At 39.1% G+C, this 17,087-nt stretch overlaps 1 protein-coding gene across 1 annotated transcript in view; it reads left to right on the top strand.

Moving 5' to 3' along the window:
- Positions 1-14,439: 14,439 nt before the first annotated feature.
- LOC126269577 (transcription initiation factor IIA subunit 2) overlaps positions 14,440-17,087 on the top strand; it is a 28,945-nt gene continuing 26,297 nt past the window's right edge. Inside the window, exon 1 of the mRNA XM_049974003.1 lies at positions 14,440-14,737. Coding sequence (XP_049829960.1) covers positions 14,666-14,737 — 72 coding nt within the window. The 5' untranslated portion in view covers positions 14,440-14,665. The remainder of the gene's footprint in view (positions 14,738-17,087) is intronic.

Raw genomic sequence — 17,087 nt, 5'->3', positions numbered from 1 at the left:
TGACAGAATTGCAATGTCATCGGCGAACCTCAAAGTTTCTATTACTTCTCCATGGATTTTAGTATCTACTTCGAATTTTTCTTTTGTTTCCTTTACTGCTTGCTCAATATCCAGATTGAATAACATCGGGGAGAGGCTACAACCCTGCCTCACTCGCTTCCCAACCACTACTTCCCTTTCATGCCCCTTGACTCTTATAACTGCCATCTTGTTTTTTTACAAATTGTAAATAGCCTTTCGCTCTCTGTATTTTACCCCTACCACCTTCAGAATTTGAAAGAGAGTATTCCAGTCGACATTGTCAAAAGCTTTCTCTAAGTCTACAAATGCTAGAAACGTAGGTTTGCCTTTTCTTTATCTTTGCTCTAAGATAATTCGTAAGGTCAGTATTGTCTCACATGTTCCAATATTTCTACGGAATCCAAACTGACCTTCCCCAAGGTTGGCTTCTACCAATTTATCCATTCGTCTGTAAGGAATTCGCGTTAGGATTTTGCAGCTGTGACTTATTAAACTGATAGTCAACACCTGCTTTCTTTGGGATTGGAATTATTATATTCTGCTTGATGTCTGAGGGTATTTCGCATGTCTCGTACATCTTACTCACCAGATGGTAGAGTTTTGTAAGGACTGGCTCTCCTAAGGCTGTCAGTAGTTCTAATGGAATTTTGTCTACTCCCGGGACCTTGTTTCGACTCAGGTCTTTCAGTGCTCTGTCAAACTCTTCACGCATTATCGTATCTCCCATTTCATCTTCATCTACATACTCTTCCATTTCCATAACATTGTCTTCAAGTACATCGCCCTTGTATAGACCCTCTATATACTCCTTCCACCTTTTTGCTTTCCCTTCTTTGCTTAGAACTGGGTTTCAATCTGAGCTCTTGATATTCATACAAGTGGTTCTCTTATCTCCAAAGGTCTCTTTAATTTTATTGTAGGCAGTATCTATCTTACCCTTAGCGAGATTAGCCTCTACATCCTTAAATTTGTCCTCTAGCCATCCCTGCTTAGCCATTTTGCACTTCCTGTCAATCTCATTTTTGAGATGTTTGTATTCCTTTTTGCCTGCTTCATTTACTGCATGTTTATATTTTCTCCATTCATCAATTAAATTCAATATTTTTCCTGTTACCCAAGGATTTCAACTAGCCCTCGTCTTTTTTCCTACTCGATCCTCTGCTGCCTTCACTATTTCATCCCTCAAGCTACCCATTCTACTTCTACTGTATTTCGTTCCCTCATTCATGTCAATTGTTTCCTTATGCTCTCCCTGAAACTCTGTACCACCTCTGGTTTAGTCAGTTTATCTAGGTCCCATCTCATTAAATTCCCACCTTTTTGCAGTTTCTTCAGTTTTATTCTACAGTTCATAACCAATAAATTGTGGTCAGAGTCCACATCTGCCCCTGGAATTGACTTACAATTTAAAACCTGGTTCACAAATCTCTGTCTTACCATTATATAATCTATCTGAATCCTTTTAGTATCTCCAAGGTTCTTCCATGTATGCAACCTTCTTTCATGATTCTTGAACCCAGTGTTAGCTATGGTTAAGTTATGCTCTGTGGAAAGTTCTACCATACGGCTTCCTCTTTCATTTCTTAGCCCCAGTCCATATTCACCAACTATGTTTCCTTCTCTCCCTTTTCCTACACCCGAATTTCAGTCACCCATGACTATAAATTTTCGTCTCCCTTCACTACTTGAATAATTTCGGTTAACTCCTCATATATTTCATCAATTTCTTCATCATCTGCAGAGCTAGTTGGAATACAAACTTGTATGACTGTAGTCAGTGTGGGCTTCCTGTCTATCTTGGCCACAATAATGCGTTCACTATGCTGGTTGTAGTAGCTTACCCACACTCCTATTTTTTTGTTCATTATTAAACCTACTCCTGCATTACCCCTATTTGATTTTGTATTTATAAACCTGTATTCACCTGACCAAAAGTCTTGTTCCTCCTGCCACCAAACTTCGCTAATACTCACTATATCTAACTTTAACCTATCCATTTCCCTTTTTAAATTTACTAACCTACCTGCCCGACTGTAGGATCTCACATTCCATGCTCTGATGTGTAGAACGCCAGTTTTCTTTGTCCTAATAATGACGTCCTCTTGTGTAGTCTCCGCCCGGTGATCTGAATGGGGGATATTTTACCCAAGAAGACGCCATCATCATTTAACCATACAGTAAAGCTGCATGCCCGCGGAAAAAATTACGGCTGTAGTTTCCCCTTTCTTTCAGCCGTTTGAAGTACCAGCACAGCAAGGCCGTTTTGGTTAGTGTTACAACGGCAGATCAGTCAATCATCCAGACTGTTGCCCCTGCAACTACTGAAAATGGTGCTGCCCCTCTTAAGGAACCACACGTTTGTCTGGCCTCTCAACAGATATCCCTTCGTTGTGGTTGCACCTATGGTATGGCCATCTATATTGCTGAGGCGCGCAAGCCTCCCCACCAACGACAAGGTTTATGGTTCATGGGGGGGGGGGGGTACATTGATTAAGGATGTCGTAATACAATGCAGCGAGTAAGGGAAAAATGACATTTAAAACATTTAGCAAGCATCTGTGATTGTATCTCATATTGCAAAATGCGCTTTGTCTGTCAGTTACAGTATCACAACTCTGGGTTCTATGATGGTGCCAGTTATGTGAAACAGAGAACAATCGACACAATGTGTTCCAGATGTGCCGATTCTGAACGATACTTCTGGGCTGGTGGCCGACTTAACACGATCTTACTACATGTAGTCTATTGGTATCTTGTAACCCACTAATTTATGTAGGTTGCCAACTGATAATAAGATCAGTACATATGCAGCCCGAGGTGCTGTAGAATCAGTAACGGCTTTTGAGCAAAGAAGCTTGATGACCACTGGTCTGAACCCTTATTCAATACTGGATAATTCCTTTTTGTTTTGTACTGAGATTTCTGAGTCGTTGTATAGGCTTTCCTTCTGATTTGTGTCATGATAGTGAATGTCACCGGAAGTCTGAAAAATATTTTTGTTATTGATTACAATTACCATTAGTAAGCAGATATACAGACTTAGAGAGTCAGTATCTGAAGTGTCTTGAATAGCTGCCTACAGTATGTCCAGTTTGTAACACTACAGACGAACTTCACAGCTCTTTTTTCTTGTGTAAAAGGTTTTTCTACTTTTGCAGCATTTTCCCAGAATATTACATCATATGAGAGCAGAGGGAGGAAATATGTGAAATACGACATCATCAATATTTCCCTATCAACACAGGGTGGACAGCTCTCAGTATAAAGCCAGCCAAGCTTAGTTTGTTGAAGATATGATCAATGTGTTCATTCCATCTTAACTGATTATTCATTTGTATACCTAGAAATCTTATACCAGGAGTTACATTAATTTTCTAACAATTGATATCTACTACAAGAACTTGTGGCTTTATTGTTTGCTGTCTGAAATTGCATTAGATTTGCTCTTGGAAGGTTTAATGACATACTATTTATTGTGTACCATTTGTATACTTGGTGTGTTATTCTTTCAACTGTAATCCATGGTAAAAATTTTATGACTGTCAACATGATACTTGTATCATCAGAAAACGTTACTATATTTCCCCTATTACTTATTGACACTGGTATGTAAATGTCACTAAGTTGGTCAGTACTCCAAGGACTGAATCCTTGAGAACACTGTATTTAATAATGCCCCATTTATTGTTTAACTCATTGCTCTTAGGGCAACGTTTCCTACTATCTATTTACTGTCCCCATCGTTCCAACCACTCGCTACCATCACCAAGTGTCAATTTTATTTGAGGTTGAAGCATATGCGACACCTGAAATGAGGTGTGACTAAAAGTTTACTTGGAGACAAAGGATGTGGTGGTAGAAGTCTGGATGCATCAGTAATCCTTGTGAAATCACATGTAGTTAGTGTCTCAGAGTTAGCTGTCGTTCTTCATTGGGTGTGAATCTGAACTGGGATAAAGGCTGGCTTAAATATGTCGGAAGAGCCATTGATGTCAACGTCAAACATGGTATGATGTTGTGTCAGAACTATGCATGAGCCACTGTATGATGGTTGGAGAGCTATACGAATAGGGTTGTGTCAGAAAAAAAAAACCTGTTTGCAGGACAGTAAGTCACAGAAACCAAATAGTCACTGGATCGAACATTCTTCTGAAACAGCTGGACAGGATTTGCATATGTGCTAGCACAGATGTTGTGAAGTTTGTGACTTCAGTAACGTTGTTGCACAAGTCAGTAAAAATTATTCGGGCAATTCTAAAAGTGTCCATACACTAATTTAGCCATTGTCGTGCTGAAGCGACCGTTCTGGCACTTCATTGGGAAAATTAGAGTCATCTCAAATGTCAAGAAATTACAATTTATTCGACAAAATATGCAATAGTTAATTACACTGCGTAGTTACTTGCTGTACAGAACCTCTAAATGTCATTCAGTTGTTTGGACTTCAGAGCTATTCGAAGATCTAGCTATTTGAACATATGCACATGATCTCATTTGGATGCAAAGTAAATAGTGTAAGTTCAGTTAAATATGTAAATATGTAAATATGTAAGTATATTCCTTTCAGATTACGCTGATACTATAGCTCCCTACTTAGCACTCATATACAACCGCTCGCTCACCGATAGATCTGTACCTACAGATTGGAAAATTGCGCAGGTCGCATCAGTGTTTAAGAAGGGTAGTAGGAGTAATCCATTTAACTACAGACCTATATCATTGACGTCGGTTTGCAGTAGGGTTTTGGAGCATATACTGTATTCAAACATTATGAACCACCTCGAAGGGAACGATCTATTGACACGTAATCAGCATGGCTTCAGAAAACATCGCTCTTGTGCAACGCAGCTAGTTCTTTATTCGCACGAAGTAATGGCCGCTATCGACAGGGGATCTCAAGTTGATTCCGTATTTCTAGATTTCCGGAAAGCTTTTGACACCGTTCCTCACAAGCGACTTCTAATCAAGCTGCGGAGCTATGGGGTATCGTCTCAGTTGTGCGACTGGATTCGTGATTTCCTGTCAGGAAGGTCGCAGTTCGTAGTAATAGATGGCAAATCATCGAGTAAAACTGAAGTGATATCAGGTGTTCCCCAGGGAAGCGTCCTGGGACCTCTACTGTTCCTGATCTATATAAATGACCTGGGTGACAATCTGAGCAGTTCTCTTAGACTGTTCGCAGATGATGCTGTAATTTACCGTCTAGTAAGGTCATCCGAAGACCAGTATCAGCTGCAAAGCTATTTAGAAAAGATTGCTGTATGGTGTGTCAGGTGGCAGTTGACGCTAAATAACGAAAAGTGTGAGATGATCCACATGAGTTCCAAAAGAAATCCGTTGGAATTCGATTACTCGATAAATAGTACAATTCTCAAGGCTGTCAATTCAACTAAGTACCTGGGTGTTAAAATTACGAACAACTTCAGTTGGAAGGACCACATAGATAATATTGTCGGGAAGGCGAGCCAAAGGTTGCGTTTCATTGGCAGGACACTTAGCAGATGCAACAAGTCCACTAAAGAGACAGCTTACACTACACTCGTTCGTCCTCTGTTAGAATATTGCTGCGCGGTGTGGGATCCTTACCAGGTGGGATTGACGGAGGCCATCGAAAGGGTGCAAAAAAGGGCAGCTCGTTTTGTATTATCACGTTATAGGGGAGAGAGTGTGGCAGATATGGTAAGCGAGTTGGGATGGAAGTCATTACAGCATAGACGTTTTTCGTCGCGGCGAGACCTTCTTACGAAATTTCAGTCAGCAACTTTCTCTTCCGAATGCGAAAATATTTTGTTGAGCCCAACCTACATAGGTAGGAATGATCATCAAAATAAAATAAGAGAAATCAGAGCTCGAACAGAAAGGTTTAGGTGTTCGTTTTTCCCGCTCGCTGTTCGGGAGTGGAATAGTAGAGAGATAGTATGATTGTGGTTCGATGAACCCTCTGCCAAGCACTTAAATGTGAATTGCAGAGTAGTCATGTAGATGTAGATATGTAAAGAAATGTATGAGTCACTAGGATTTTACGCTTCACATTCAACACTACTGCGACAAAAATGAACACTATAGCATCAGTATAATTCACTAAACACATCAAAAAGTTTGTAGCACAAGAAGCCACATCTTCAGCACATGGCGGCTGTTCTTTAGACAACTCCGTCAAATAATTTCTATAGGAAATCCATTTTTGCACCCACTATTTGTGTGGTAATTTTCTTTTCGTTAACGTTTCTGTTATCTCTTGACTTAAAATCTGCATCACTGCATTTAAGCCCGCACGATCTATTTCGGTTGGCGCCACCTTGGAATGTGTGCTCTGCACCACCTGAAATTTAGGTCACATGGGTTGCAACGCTTCTGAACGCTATGGATGGAGGCTGTATGTGCAACTGTTCACCATTACAATTGTATACACATTAGCATCTTCACTTATCGAAGCTGGAAATGCTACTTGCACGATTTGCAAGTTGGTGAAAAGTGATATTATTTGTATGGGGGTTTAACAGCTCTCAGCCAAAGATCTTATAGTGACGTTGATGAACAAAAATCTGGCACAAAAATGCTGGGCATGTAAATGGACATCTCGTAGCAATTACCTCTCAAGGATGGACGTTTCACTCCAAAGTCATTTTCAAATGAGTAAAATCAATTTTAAAATCTTTTCGACCCACATTTCTGCCTGTGTAAAAAAGCATGATTTATGTATGTAACATGCTGTGCCAGCTACAAGTAACATTAAAATATCTGGCAACTGGAGTCACTGCAATATTGCATTTCGGAGAGCAGTGTGTCTAAAATTTTGTGTCATCAGTAACGCACTGGAAATACATCAGAAAGCAAGGTCTCTGTCACAACGGTTAAGTGTTCTAATAGGTCACAGGCGCTGTATATATATATATATATATATATATATATATATATATATATATATATATGTTTGTTTCACCACTGCAGTACTTAATTTTGTAAACAAACTTTGTACCACTTTGCAGAACACTCGTTATTCAGTGAAATCGCCAATACAAACACTGTTATATTTGCATAGGATTTTAATCAGGGTCAAGAATACTTTTAAATGTCTAAAGTCACCAATAAATTTGCATTTCACTGTAATATTTAGACTCAATGACTAAAGCAAAACTTACTATGGTTATATTGAAACAAAAAAGAAACTTTACAGTATTGACTGTTCTGCTGTAATATGAACATCAGCAAGGTCGCACTCTATGTTTTAATGCTTCTAATCCATTTCGTCGTTTCAAACAATAATGTGTTACACTGTTACAAATAAGTTGCTGAATGCTAGAATGATATTCCTATCGCACTGCATAAGAACATTTTGCCACTTTAGAAAGTATTTATTTACTTAGTTGAAGAATAAGCCCGTTATTTTGGCACAATGCTAAGTTTCCACAGACATAAACAAACGATTCTAGATATGTGCTGTGGAACGAACCAGAGCAGGCTGAAGCATTTCCACGTATCGCAGTTACAGAAACTCGTACACAAAGATGGGAGAGCCACATCATGCAAGAAAGTAGAGCCCCTTTCATCTCTTGTCACTTACGCATAAGTTGGTATGACAGTATACAAGCAGGGTGCTTCCACATATAAGCTGCCTTACACTAGTGGTGGTAGGGGTTACACGTTTAGGAAATTCATGCCTGTAAAAGCCAAGCTTTAAGGCCAATTCAAACTGGCCACCACGTTCCTTCAAAACGAGCGGCAATGCATTTCAGATGGCGGCATCTACACTGATCGTCCCGTCATGTCACGTCACGGCACCATCAAGGTTTCTCGGGGAGAAAGTTTTGTCGACTGCCGTCATCCGTTCGTTGTTGATCATGTGATCTCCAAGCTTATTTCCTCTCGATATACGGCCATGCTCAGATCTCTGTACTTAATTTCGCTGTGGTTTTCGTGGTTAATATCAGCAGTTTTTCGTTCGTTATTTGTTATAAATTGTTTCGTTTCATTATTTATTTTTGTTCAAATTGATAACAAATGACGAAAGATTAATTGAAGTAGTAAGGCATCTGTCTGAATTGTATGACATGAGTCTGCTAAATTACTTGCCCACTAAATGTTGAAGGTATAGATATAGAAGGAGATATGACTATTGCACAAAAATGTGCACTAGACTAGCAGCGAAACTCTTAAGTGTTAATTATTTTCTGTGTCTTGTAATATGTTATGGAAGGTGTTTTTATATATATTCCATGTTCCACGCAATAATGCTGAAATAGTTACTCCATGTCAGTTTCTTTTCTTATCCAAGCATGCCATAGTGCTGTACATAAGTGAATGAAATATTAATGTGTTCTCTTTTATATACCACAAAATAGTTACTTATCTTTAAAACAAGAATTTATCAAGAAGTTGTGGGCCCAGAACGAATCTATAAACTTGCCCAGATAAATGCAAGTACAAAACTGGATATGTAACTATTCGTCTGTTATTTTTAAAGGAGTGCACAAACAGGTCAGTGACGCATTGCATATCAGTAAACAGTCAGAAGTAGCGCCAATCGGCAAATTAGTGTCACGAAAATTAAAGTCGCGAAAACTTTGTTAATCGTCAAAGTACAGTCAGAACAGTCAGTTACGTGTATTAACTTCACAGACAGTAGAGTTTTTACTCGTTACCAATGAATTCTATCAAGACATAATTGGAAGAGGATCACCATGGAAAAGGTAACGACATCTAATGGCGATTTAAACTAAATTTAACATTAAAGTCAAAGGAATTATATTCGGTAGCAACCGGACAGGAAATTAAACCAACAGGAGGAGAAACTGATCAACATGTAAAAGCTTTGATTGAGAAACATCTTTAAGCACAAATTTTTATAGGTATAAATTTCAGTAGCAACATAGCCAGGAAAATACCAAATTGCAAGTGTGCTAGTCAAATGCTTAAAAAATTGGAACCACTAAATGGCAACAAATCGGATTTGACAATTGAAAGTTTGTAGAGAAATTTCTTCAGTTACAAATACGATACGCGTAAGTATGCTATTCAAAACTATATGCATATTCAAGAATATGCAGAAGATTTAACAGCGGAAGACGAAGCCATGAAAGAGAGCTGGGATATGTCGCGAATTCTTCGGATGTTACCGTCAAATCTTCACCAGTTCCGTACTGCATGGGATAATGTAGCAGCAGCGGACAAAAATCTCGACACATTGTTTGGACGTTTGGGTCTGGAGGAAGATAGGTTAAATGAGACAGAACCGTTAAGCATGTCCTACACTAATAATTTTATCTCAAAACAAGGTAAAGAATTTGTCAAATCAGGTCAGCAGGTAACGTCCAGAGATCAATATTTCAAATGCGGCAAAAATGGGTATGTAAAGAAACACTGCAGAAATAAACCATGTGCCAAATATTTAGTATACTATAGAGAGAATTATTCATGTAACAACTGCAAACAAAAGGGTCATTTTGCTAGGGAATGTCCAAGTCCAAAGTCAGAGAGAAACGAGACAAGTGGTAACTTGACAGTAAAGAATCAAAAGGCTACAAACATAAAGCTCTGATTATTGTTGGATTACCTATTGCCAATATAAATGAAATAAATTTACAGTCAGGTCAAGAGAACATTTGGTGCCACGCAACGTATGACATTTAGAAGGGACTGGTTAATAAATTACCTCAAGTTAAATCACTGTATGAAAGTGTTAATTGGTAATGCAACCGAATTAGAAGGAATTGGTGTGGGAGATGTCGAAATAGAGGCTTTCGATGAAGAAGAGTGGTATGATGTAGTTCTGGAGAATGTTCTGTATGTACTGAACATAAACTTTAATTTACTTTCTGTTATTCAAGTCTTAGACAAAGGTTATGTTAAGACTGCAAATGCAGTTTTTAAAACCGCTGACAATCTGGGAACTGCAACAATAGATCGACGCGAACGAGAGCTGTACAAAATGTTGTTTTGTACAAAAGAATTTAACAAATGTATGACGATGAAAAATATTATTTTAAAGGCAAGAAAACATTTTATTAGCTTTGTAATTACACCCTGGATACGAAAAAAACACAGTTACTGAAAGAAAACACAGAAGTTACACACAAGCCAAGAATGAAGATATTGAAAGCAGAGTTATGGAGCAGCACATAAATATAGTCAAGGAATTTTTTCTTTTTTTTTAACACTTTCTCCAAAACAAAAAAATCTTGAAATTATTGCTTTGTCTCTTGCATGCCAATTTCTGGACATAGAAAATTAAATCGAACTCGTTCAAGGGGTTTCGTCAAAATATCTGCCAACTGGTTGTGTCCATCAATGTGTTCCAAGAAAACCTCACCGTTCAGATATCTTTCACGGACATAGAAATGTTGAACCTCTATATGTTTAGAACATCGTTGATATTCTGGATTTTTTGCTAACTTCAATGCACTAGCATTGTCAATGTAAAGAACTGGAGGCTGCCCCGACATTTCCACTAATTCTGATAGCAGACGACGTAACCAAACTAATTCTTTCGCTCCTTCACTAGCTGCAATTATTTCCGCCTCGGTTGTGGATGTGGCCACTACTTTCTGCAACTGACTTGTCCATGACACTGCACCTCCTGAGTACTTTACAAGAATTCCAGTTGTTGAGCGCCTTGTCCAGTTATCACCAGCGAAATCTGCATCAGCATAAATATTTAATTCTCCTTTGGTTTTGCAATACTTTGGCATTCTTCGGACGGTCAACCAGCACCCAGGTATTGTTTTTCTTTAGCGATTGAGGTTCTTCACTGATAGTTTGCATCCATTGTTCCTTCTCGGTTGGCTGCAATATTTCTGAAAAACAGTTTGGATCTTTGTATTCAAGTGCATCAACTTTTGCTGCCATACAAAATTCACCACTTTCCGTCCAGGTTGGTTTTCTTCGTTGTCTTTTATTCTTCTGTATCTCTTCATTAGAAGATTCAGCAGCTTCTGCTTTTAGAAATTCTGTTAATTCTTTATTTTCATCAGATTCACTCGACTCTCGACTCTCTCTAGAATCGAGAATGCCAATTTTTTCTTGAGTTTGACTTCCTCCAGAAGTGTACAGTCTAAGAGATTTACGTTGGCCATCTTTAGATAAATTCGGATAATTAAATTCTTCCTGAGGGACTTCAAATTCAACGTGATCACTATGTAAATCACAAACAATTTCTGTCTTAAATTTCACATCGTGACTATAAAGCACTTTTCTTTGAGATGGAATCCAAACTCTAAACCCATCTTTGTCATTAACATCCAGCAAGTCGTCCAAAAACTGCCATATTATCAAACTTGGAACGGAATTGTATGTTAATGTGAACATAGCAGCCTGTGCCAAAAATTCTGACATGATCAAATCGTCCTGCTGCTCGATTAAACCATAGTTCACAAGGGGTTTTACTTTCACCTGAAGACTTTCCAGTAGGATTTATTAGGTAGACTGCTGTGTTACATGCCTCTGCCCACAACCCTTTAGGTAATTTACTCGGATTTAGCACTGACTGGGCCGAGCGCTTCTACACGCTTCAGTCTGGAGCCGCACGACCGCTACGACCGCTGGTTCGAATCCTGCCTCGAGCATGGATGTGTGCGATGTCCTTAGGTAAGTTAGGTTTAAGTAGTTCTAAGTTCTAGGGGACTTATGACCTCAGATGTTAAGTCCTATAGTGCTCCGAGCCATTTGAATTTAATCAGATGTTATAAATAACATTTGACTGGAAAATGCGAAATCAAATGACATATCTTGGAATGAAAATTAAAATAAGTTCACAAGGAATATTTGTACTGTAATAGGTGTAGTGATCGTATGTGTAAATATTAGTTATAAAATTAAGTAAAGACTTGGTGAAGGAAGTTATAGGGACTCAAGTACGCTAGCAGAGACACGGAAGAGGTAATCGGCCGATCGAGTATGCGAACCAAGCAGTCAGCAGTCTACTGGGGGCGTCGTCCGGAGGACATTGCCCGCCCCGCTGGAAAGCAGTGCAGACGGATCAGGAGCCAGCATAAGTCACATGTACGATACACGAGGGAACCTTCTAGCATCGAACCACAGAGGTCAGTCACTGTGCTACAAACGTCACGCCGTCAGCAAGAACAGGAAATAAATGCCCCGGAAAGAGGCAGCTCCCTCTCGAAGTTTGCAGCTTCTTCTGAAGTCTGCTCGAAGTGCTGGTCAGCTTATGGAGTACCCTTGTCATGTTCCGGAAGCCTCGTGACGGTTGCTGGGCGTGCTGATGTACTCCCGACGGTACGCATGAAGAAGAAGCGGCAGCAATGGAGGTCATAGGACAGCATCGAACCTGATAGCAGCGTCTAAGACAGCATCGAACCTGATAGCAGCGTCTAGTTACCACGACTTACGAAGAAAGAAGAAGATGTCGTCCCTTCGCCAGTAAGTCACAGAAGTCGAGTCTTCGTTCTGAGTCAAGTCATTAAAGTCGAAGTCTCGCCAATAGCGACGGAGGAAGACGTATAGTGAATAACCCGGGTGACTGGTTCGGACGAAGGGATGCGGCCGAACCAGTGAAGTCACCCGTGAATTGGGAAGAACTCCAGTCCAATGGACGCCACCCAGAGCCGCCGAATCTGAGAACACGGGTTCGCTCCTAACACGGGGCAACTTTCGTCATAGCAGTGGCCGGCCAGCCGCCCGGAATTGCAAGCCAGTACACTCGCCGGCACACAGTCTTGCCGTGTAAGCAGCGCTCGTCACGTGCGGCCGTCGTCAGCTGCTGTTTCTGGGGCATTCCTTGCAGTCTACGTTAGCATCTCACGCCGCCGCCAGCATCGAGGCCACTACGCCGTGTTGCTACGGAAGCACTGAACCAAGCGAGTAAACCGGTTGAAGTCCGCTGAATGCACTGTTGTCAAGGAAATGTTTGGCAATAAATAACTCTTGGAGTAAGGGATGTTTTATTGTACCTCATCCTCTGAGCCAAGGGAAGAACCCATGTAGCCCAGCTCTCCATGCCTGACAAATAATAAGCATAACAAAAAAGAAATAAAAAGACACTCTACAGTACATCAATCTACATATACACAGAAATTCTTAAGACAATTTAAGTTCGATGATTTAAATTCAGTTGCCACACCTATGTAGCGTGGAATGATGACAGATGAAATAAACCTTGTAAACCATTAGAAAGGACTGAATCTTATAGAGAAGCTATAGGCTGTCTACTGTGTCTTGCAACAATATCACGTCTGGTTATCAGTTTTGCTGTTAATTACTTAAGCAGATTCAGTAACAAACCAATGGTTAGTCACTGGAAAATGGTGCAATCAATTTTTCAGTATCCAAAAGTAACTATGAAGTATGGCATAATATTTATTGAAGGCTCAACATTGCTTGCCTATACTGATGCTGATTATGGTGGTGATATTGCAACCAGGTGCTGCACCAACGGAGTTTTTATTGTACAAAGAGGGCCCATTGTCTGATATGCTCGAAAATAATGTCTGCTGAAGCAGAATACCGGACTTCTGTCTCTTCAATCGATGATATACGTTGGATACAACACCTTGGACAATAACCTAGAATGTCAGGCTTGAATTAACCAACGGAACTCTGAGTTGATAATCAAGCTGCAACATATATGTTGAAGAATACTTTTGACGGAAAAATAACAAGAGGCAATAAACACATTGAAATTTCACGAAAGTTTGTTCAACAACACATGGGAACGACTGTCAAACTGAAACATGTGGACAGTTCAAGTCAACTTGCTGACATACTCACTAACTTACAGACTGTAAAAGTGTTTCAAGAATTAAGATGAAAAATAAATAAAGAGGAGAGTTAAGTGTTAATTATTTTCTGTGTAATATGCTAAGCAAGATGTTTTTATATATGTTCCATGTACCATGCAATAATGCTGAAATAGTTACTCCATGTCAATCTGTTGTTTTCTTATCCAAGCATGCTGTAATGCTGTTCATAAGTGAATGATATGTTAAAGTGTTCTCCTTTATATGTCACAAAATAGTTACTTATCTTTAAAACAAGAATTTATCAAGAGAAACTTAACCTCAAACAAACCAGTTTTTGTGGGATGCGATGGCAACTCATAACACTGTGTTCATTTTAGCAGAACAACAGAAAAGGAAATGATGTTTCGACTTCCAAAAATATAAAATGAATATTGCTCTTTCCCGACCTCCTTGTGCAGTGTGTGAAATTCCCCTTCTGTATCACTTAATGAAATTTTTCGGATCCAACTCTTTTTTGTGTAGTTCTGCACTTCTGTCTTCTCACTGTAATTTCAGTCCAATAAGTGTCAATTTCGTAGAAATGTGGACAGCAGCATCCACGAATATGAGGTGCCATGATGTGTATTTCCACTTCTCGCGTATAAAAGGTGGACAACCATCTTAGAAGATTGCAACTACCGCGAAAGAGACTGTTGAGGACAGCCATTCGACGAAAGTAAATGCATGTTGACGTGACGTGGCCGCACCGTGACGCTTAGGGTGAATTGACCTTTACAGTTATTTGTTGTCCTACGTTTGGCATGTCAAGTGGAAGTATTTACAAATTCCAAAGACAACCGGTTGCTGAGCGCCTAGTGGTATGAGGCGTCTGTTAAAATTACTGTTTGTGTAGTGTGTATAAACCGCTTTATTGTTATTATCCATCCCATCAAAAGGTATAGGTGTCTAAAATGTCATACCAGCTTTATAGAAATACAACATTAGGGAATACGTTGCAAGAAAGTCTGGACGAACTGATACAGGTTAGTAGTTTTAATGTAAATGTACGTAATATTGCGACGAACAGTGTCTTTGGAAACGATATCGTTATTTGCGATCGGGTTGCAAAAATCTAGAATTAATTCCGATTGTGAACCACTTAATGAGATTAATATTAACTGTAATTACTTGTGACCATCCTTTATATAATTAGTCTGCAGTTGCTGCTTTTTTTTGTGAGTGTTTACGTTTTGATTTATATATTTTCACAGTAAAATAATATTTACGGAAGAACAGTATATACGAACATACATTTTACTCTATTCAATATGTTCCCGACAATTTACAAAAGCATGCTACATCAGCCATGTAACACGAAATTAGTATGGAGAAGTAAGAATACATGTAAGTATATGACCCGCCGGCATACCCAAAAAAAAATTTGTTCGCCAGATCTCAACCTGAACCTTTGAACAAATATTTTTATGTGCTTCAATCTTATCGAACACCAAACCATCTCAGAGCACAATGCGTGGCACTTTGTAATTAAATCATAAATTTAACTAATTTCTGGAATTTTTATGTCCTGAGAGACTTGGTCAGTAAATTAGAAAACATTTTTCGTATTATCTTTTTGTTTTAGGTGGTACCCAGTGAAATTATGCCAATTTCAATGTACTTGGATCGCACACTTGTTTGGTTCTGAGCTAACTTGATAGCGCTAGTCGGCTCAGTAATCATATGTGGCATAATTTTACCTGTTTAAGAGTCCTTAACCATAACTCTTATTGAATGGTTAAAATGCTGTATATTCTGCAAAGGCAATATCTGACTTGGAAGTTTGACCTAAATATTAGAGACATTCCATTGTCTCCAAGTAGGATACTTATTTTTTACACATTTCATCTTCTGCTACTGACAACTTCACACCCTGTTCTAGCGCTGTGGAAACTGGCTTACAGATATTCATGCCACATTTTTATAGTATTCTCATTGTGTACATTGGTTGGTCAATCAACAATTCTCATTTGTCACTTCTTATGATCTTCATATCAGGATATTGTTACTCTTCATCTAACATCAAAATCAGATTGAAGTTGTTTCTTGAAACTGTTCATCGAACTGTCATTTTGTTCAAAATAAAAATATCATCAACCACATGGCCAAAATTACAGTTTCTTCTAAGAAATGTATTGGGACCAGCTATTGACCGGCTCATGTTCATCTTTGTTAATGCTTTACGTAAGCACAGAGTCCAACAGTAAGCACTCTGTTTAAGACCATGCATGCTACTTATCAGAAGCCAAGTTTGATTCTTTTCTTGAAGAGTTTTCTGGTGAAATCACAAAAATTGCTACTCAGTTTGTCATTGATAAATATGGGCTTCACATCCATGTAGTGGATTAAAAATTTTCTTTTATGGCAGCGGATAGGAGATATCTTAAAGAAGCATATTCCTCTACATGAGTGAATGTTTCTTTGTAGTCTGTTTCCTCTAGCTGAGAGAAGCGTTTGATTACCAAATAAGCTTCAAAATTTGTATTGCATCTTCATGATTTTTACTACTAAAGACACATCTCCCATTAGGAGAGCTGTTCATAAAAAAGTTTGACTCCCAATTATGCTGTTTGCCAGATTAAAAGAATAAATTGTTAATCTGTGGTGATTTCAATGTAAATTTTGTAAGTAATTCTGATAGGAAAAGTGAACTAGAAGTATTATTAACTACATATAACTTAGAATCAGTGATCAATTTCCCTACACATATAGCTCAAAACAGTAGCACGTTAATAGATAATATATTTGTACAGAAAGAGGATGTAAAACAAACACATGCTTTCCCTGTGGTAAATGGGTTGTCGGACCATGATGCACAACTGATTTACTTACAAAACCTAACAGGATGTACAGTTCAGAAACCATTCTACATCTACATACATATTCCGCAATCCACCATAAGGTGCGTGGCGCATGGTACCTCGTACCTCAACTAGCATCTTCTCTCCCTGTTCCACTCCCAAACAGAAAGAGGGAAAAATGAATGCCTATATGCCTCTGTACGAGCCCTAATCTCTCTTATCTTATCTTTGTGGTCTTTCTGCGAAATGTAAGTTGGCGGCAGTAAAGTTGTACTGCAGTCAGCCTCAAATGCTGGTTCTCTAAATTTCCTCAGCAGCGATTCACAAAAAGAACGCCTCCTTTCCTCTAGAGACTCGTACCCAAGTTTCTGAAGAATTTCCGTAACTCTCACGTGATGATCAAGCCTACCAGTAACAAATCTAGCAGCCCGCCTCTGAATTGCTTCTGTGTACTCCCTCAATTCGACCTGATAGGGATCCCAAACGCTCAAGCATTACTCAAGAACAGGTCGCACTTGCGTTCTATAAGCGGTCT

Source organism: Schistocerca gregaria, chromosome 1, assembly GCF_023897955.1.
Source record: "Schistocerca gregaria isolate iqSchGreg1 chromosome 1, iqSchGreg1.2, whole genome shotgun sequence".
Classification (NCBI taxonomy): domain Eukaryota; kingdom Metazoa; phylum Arthropoda; class Insecta; order Orthoptera; family Acrididae; genus Schistocerca; species Schistocerca gregaria.
The sequence above is the reverse complement of the archived record's forward strand: the minus strand, read 5'-3'. Positions and strand labels throughout refer to the sequence as shown.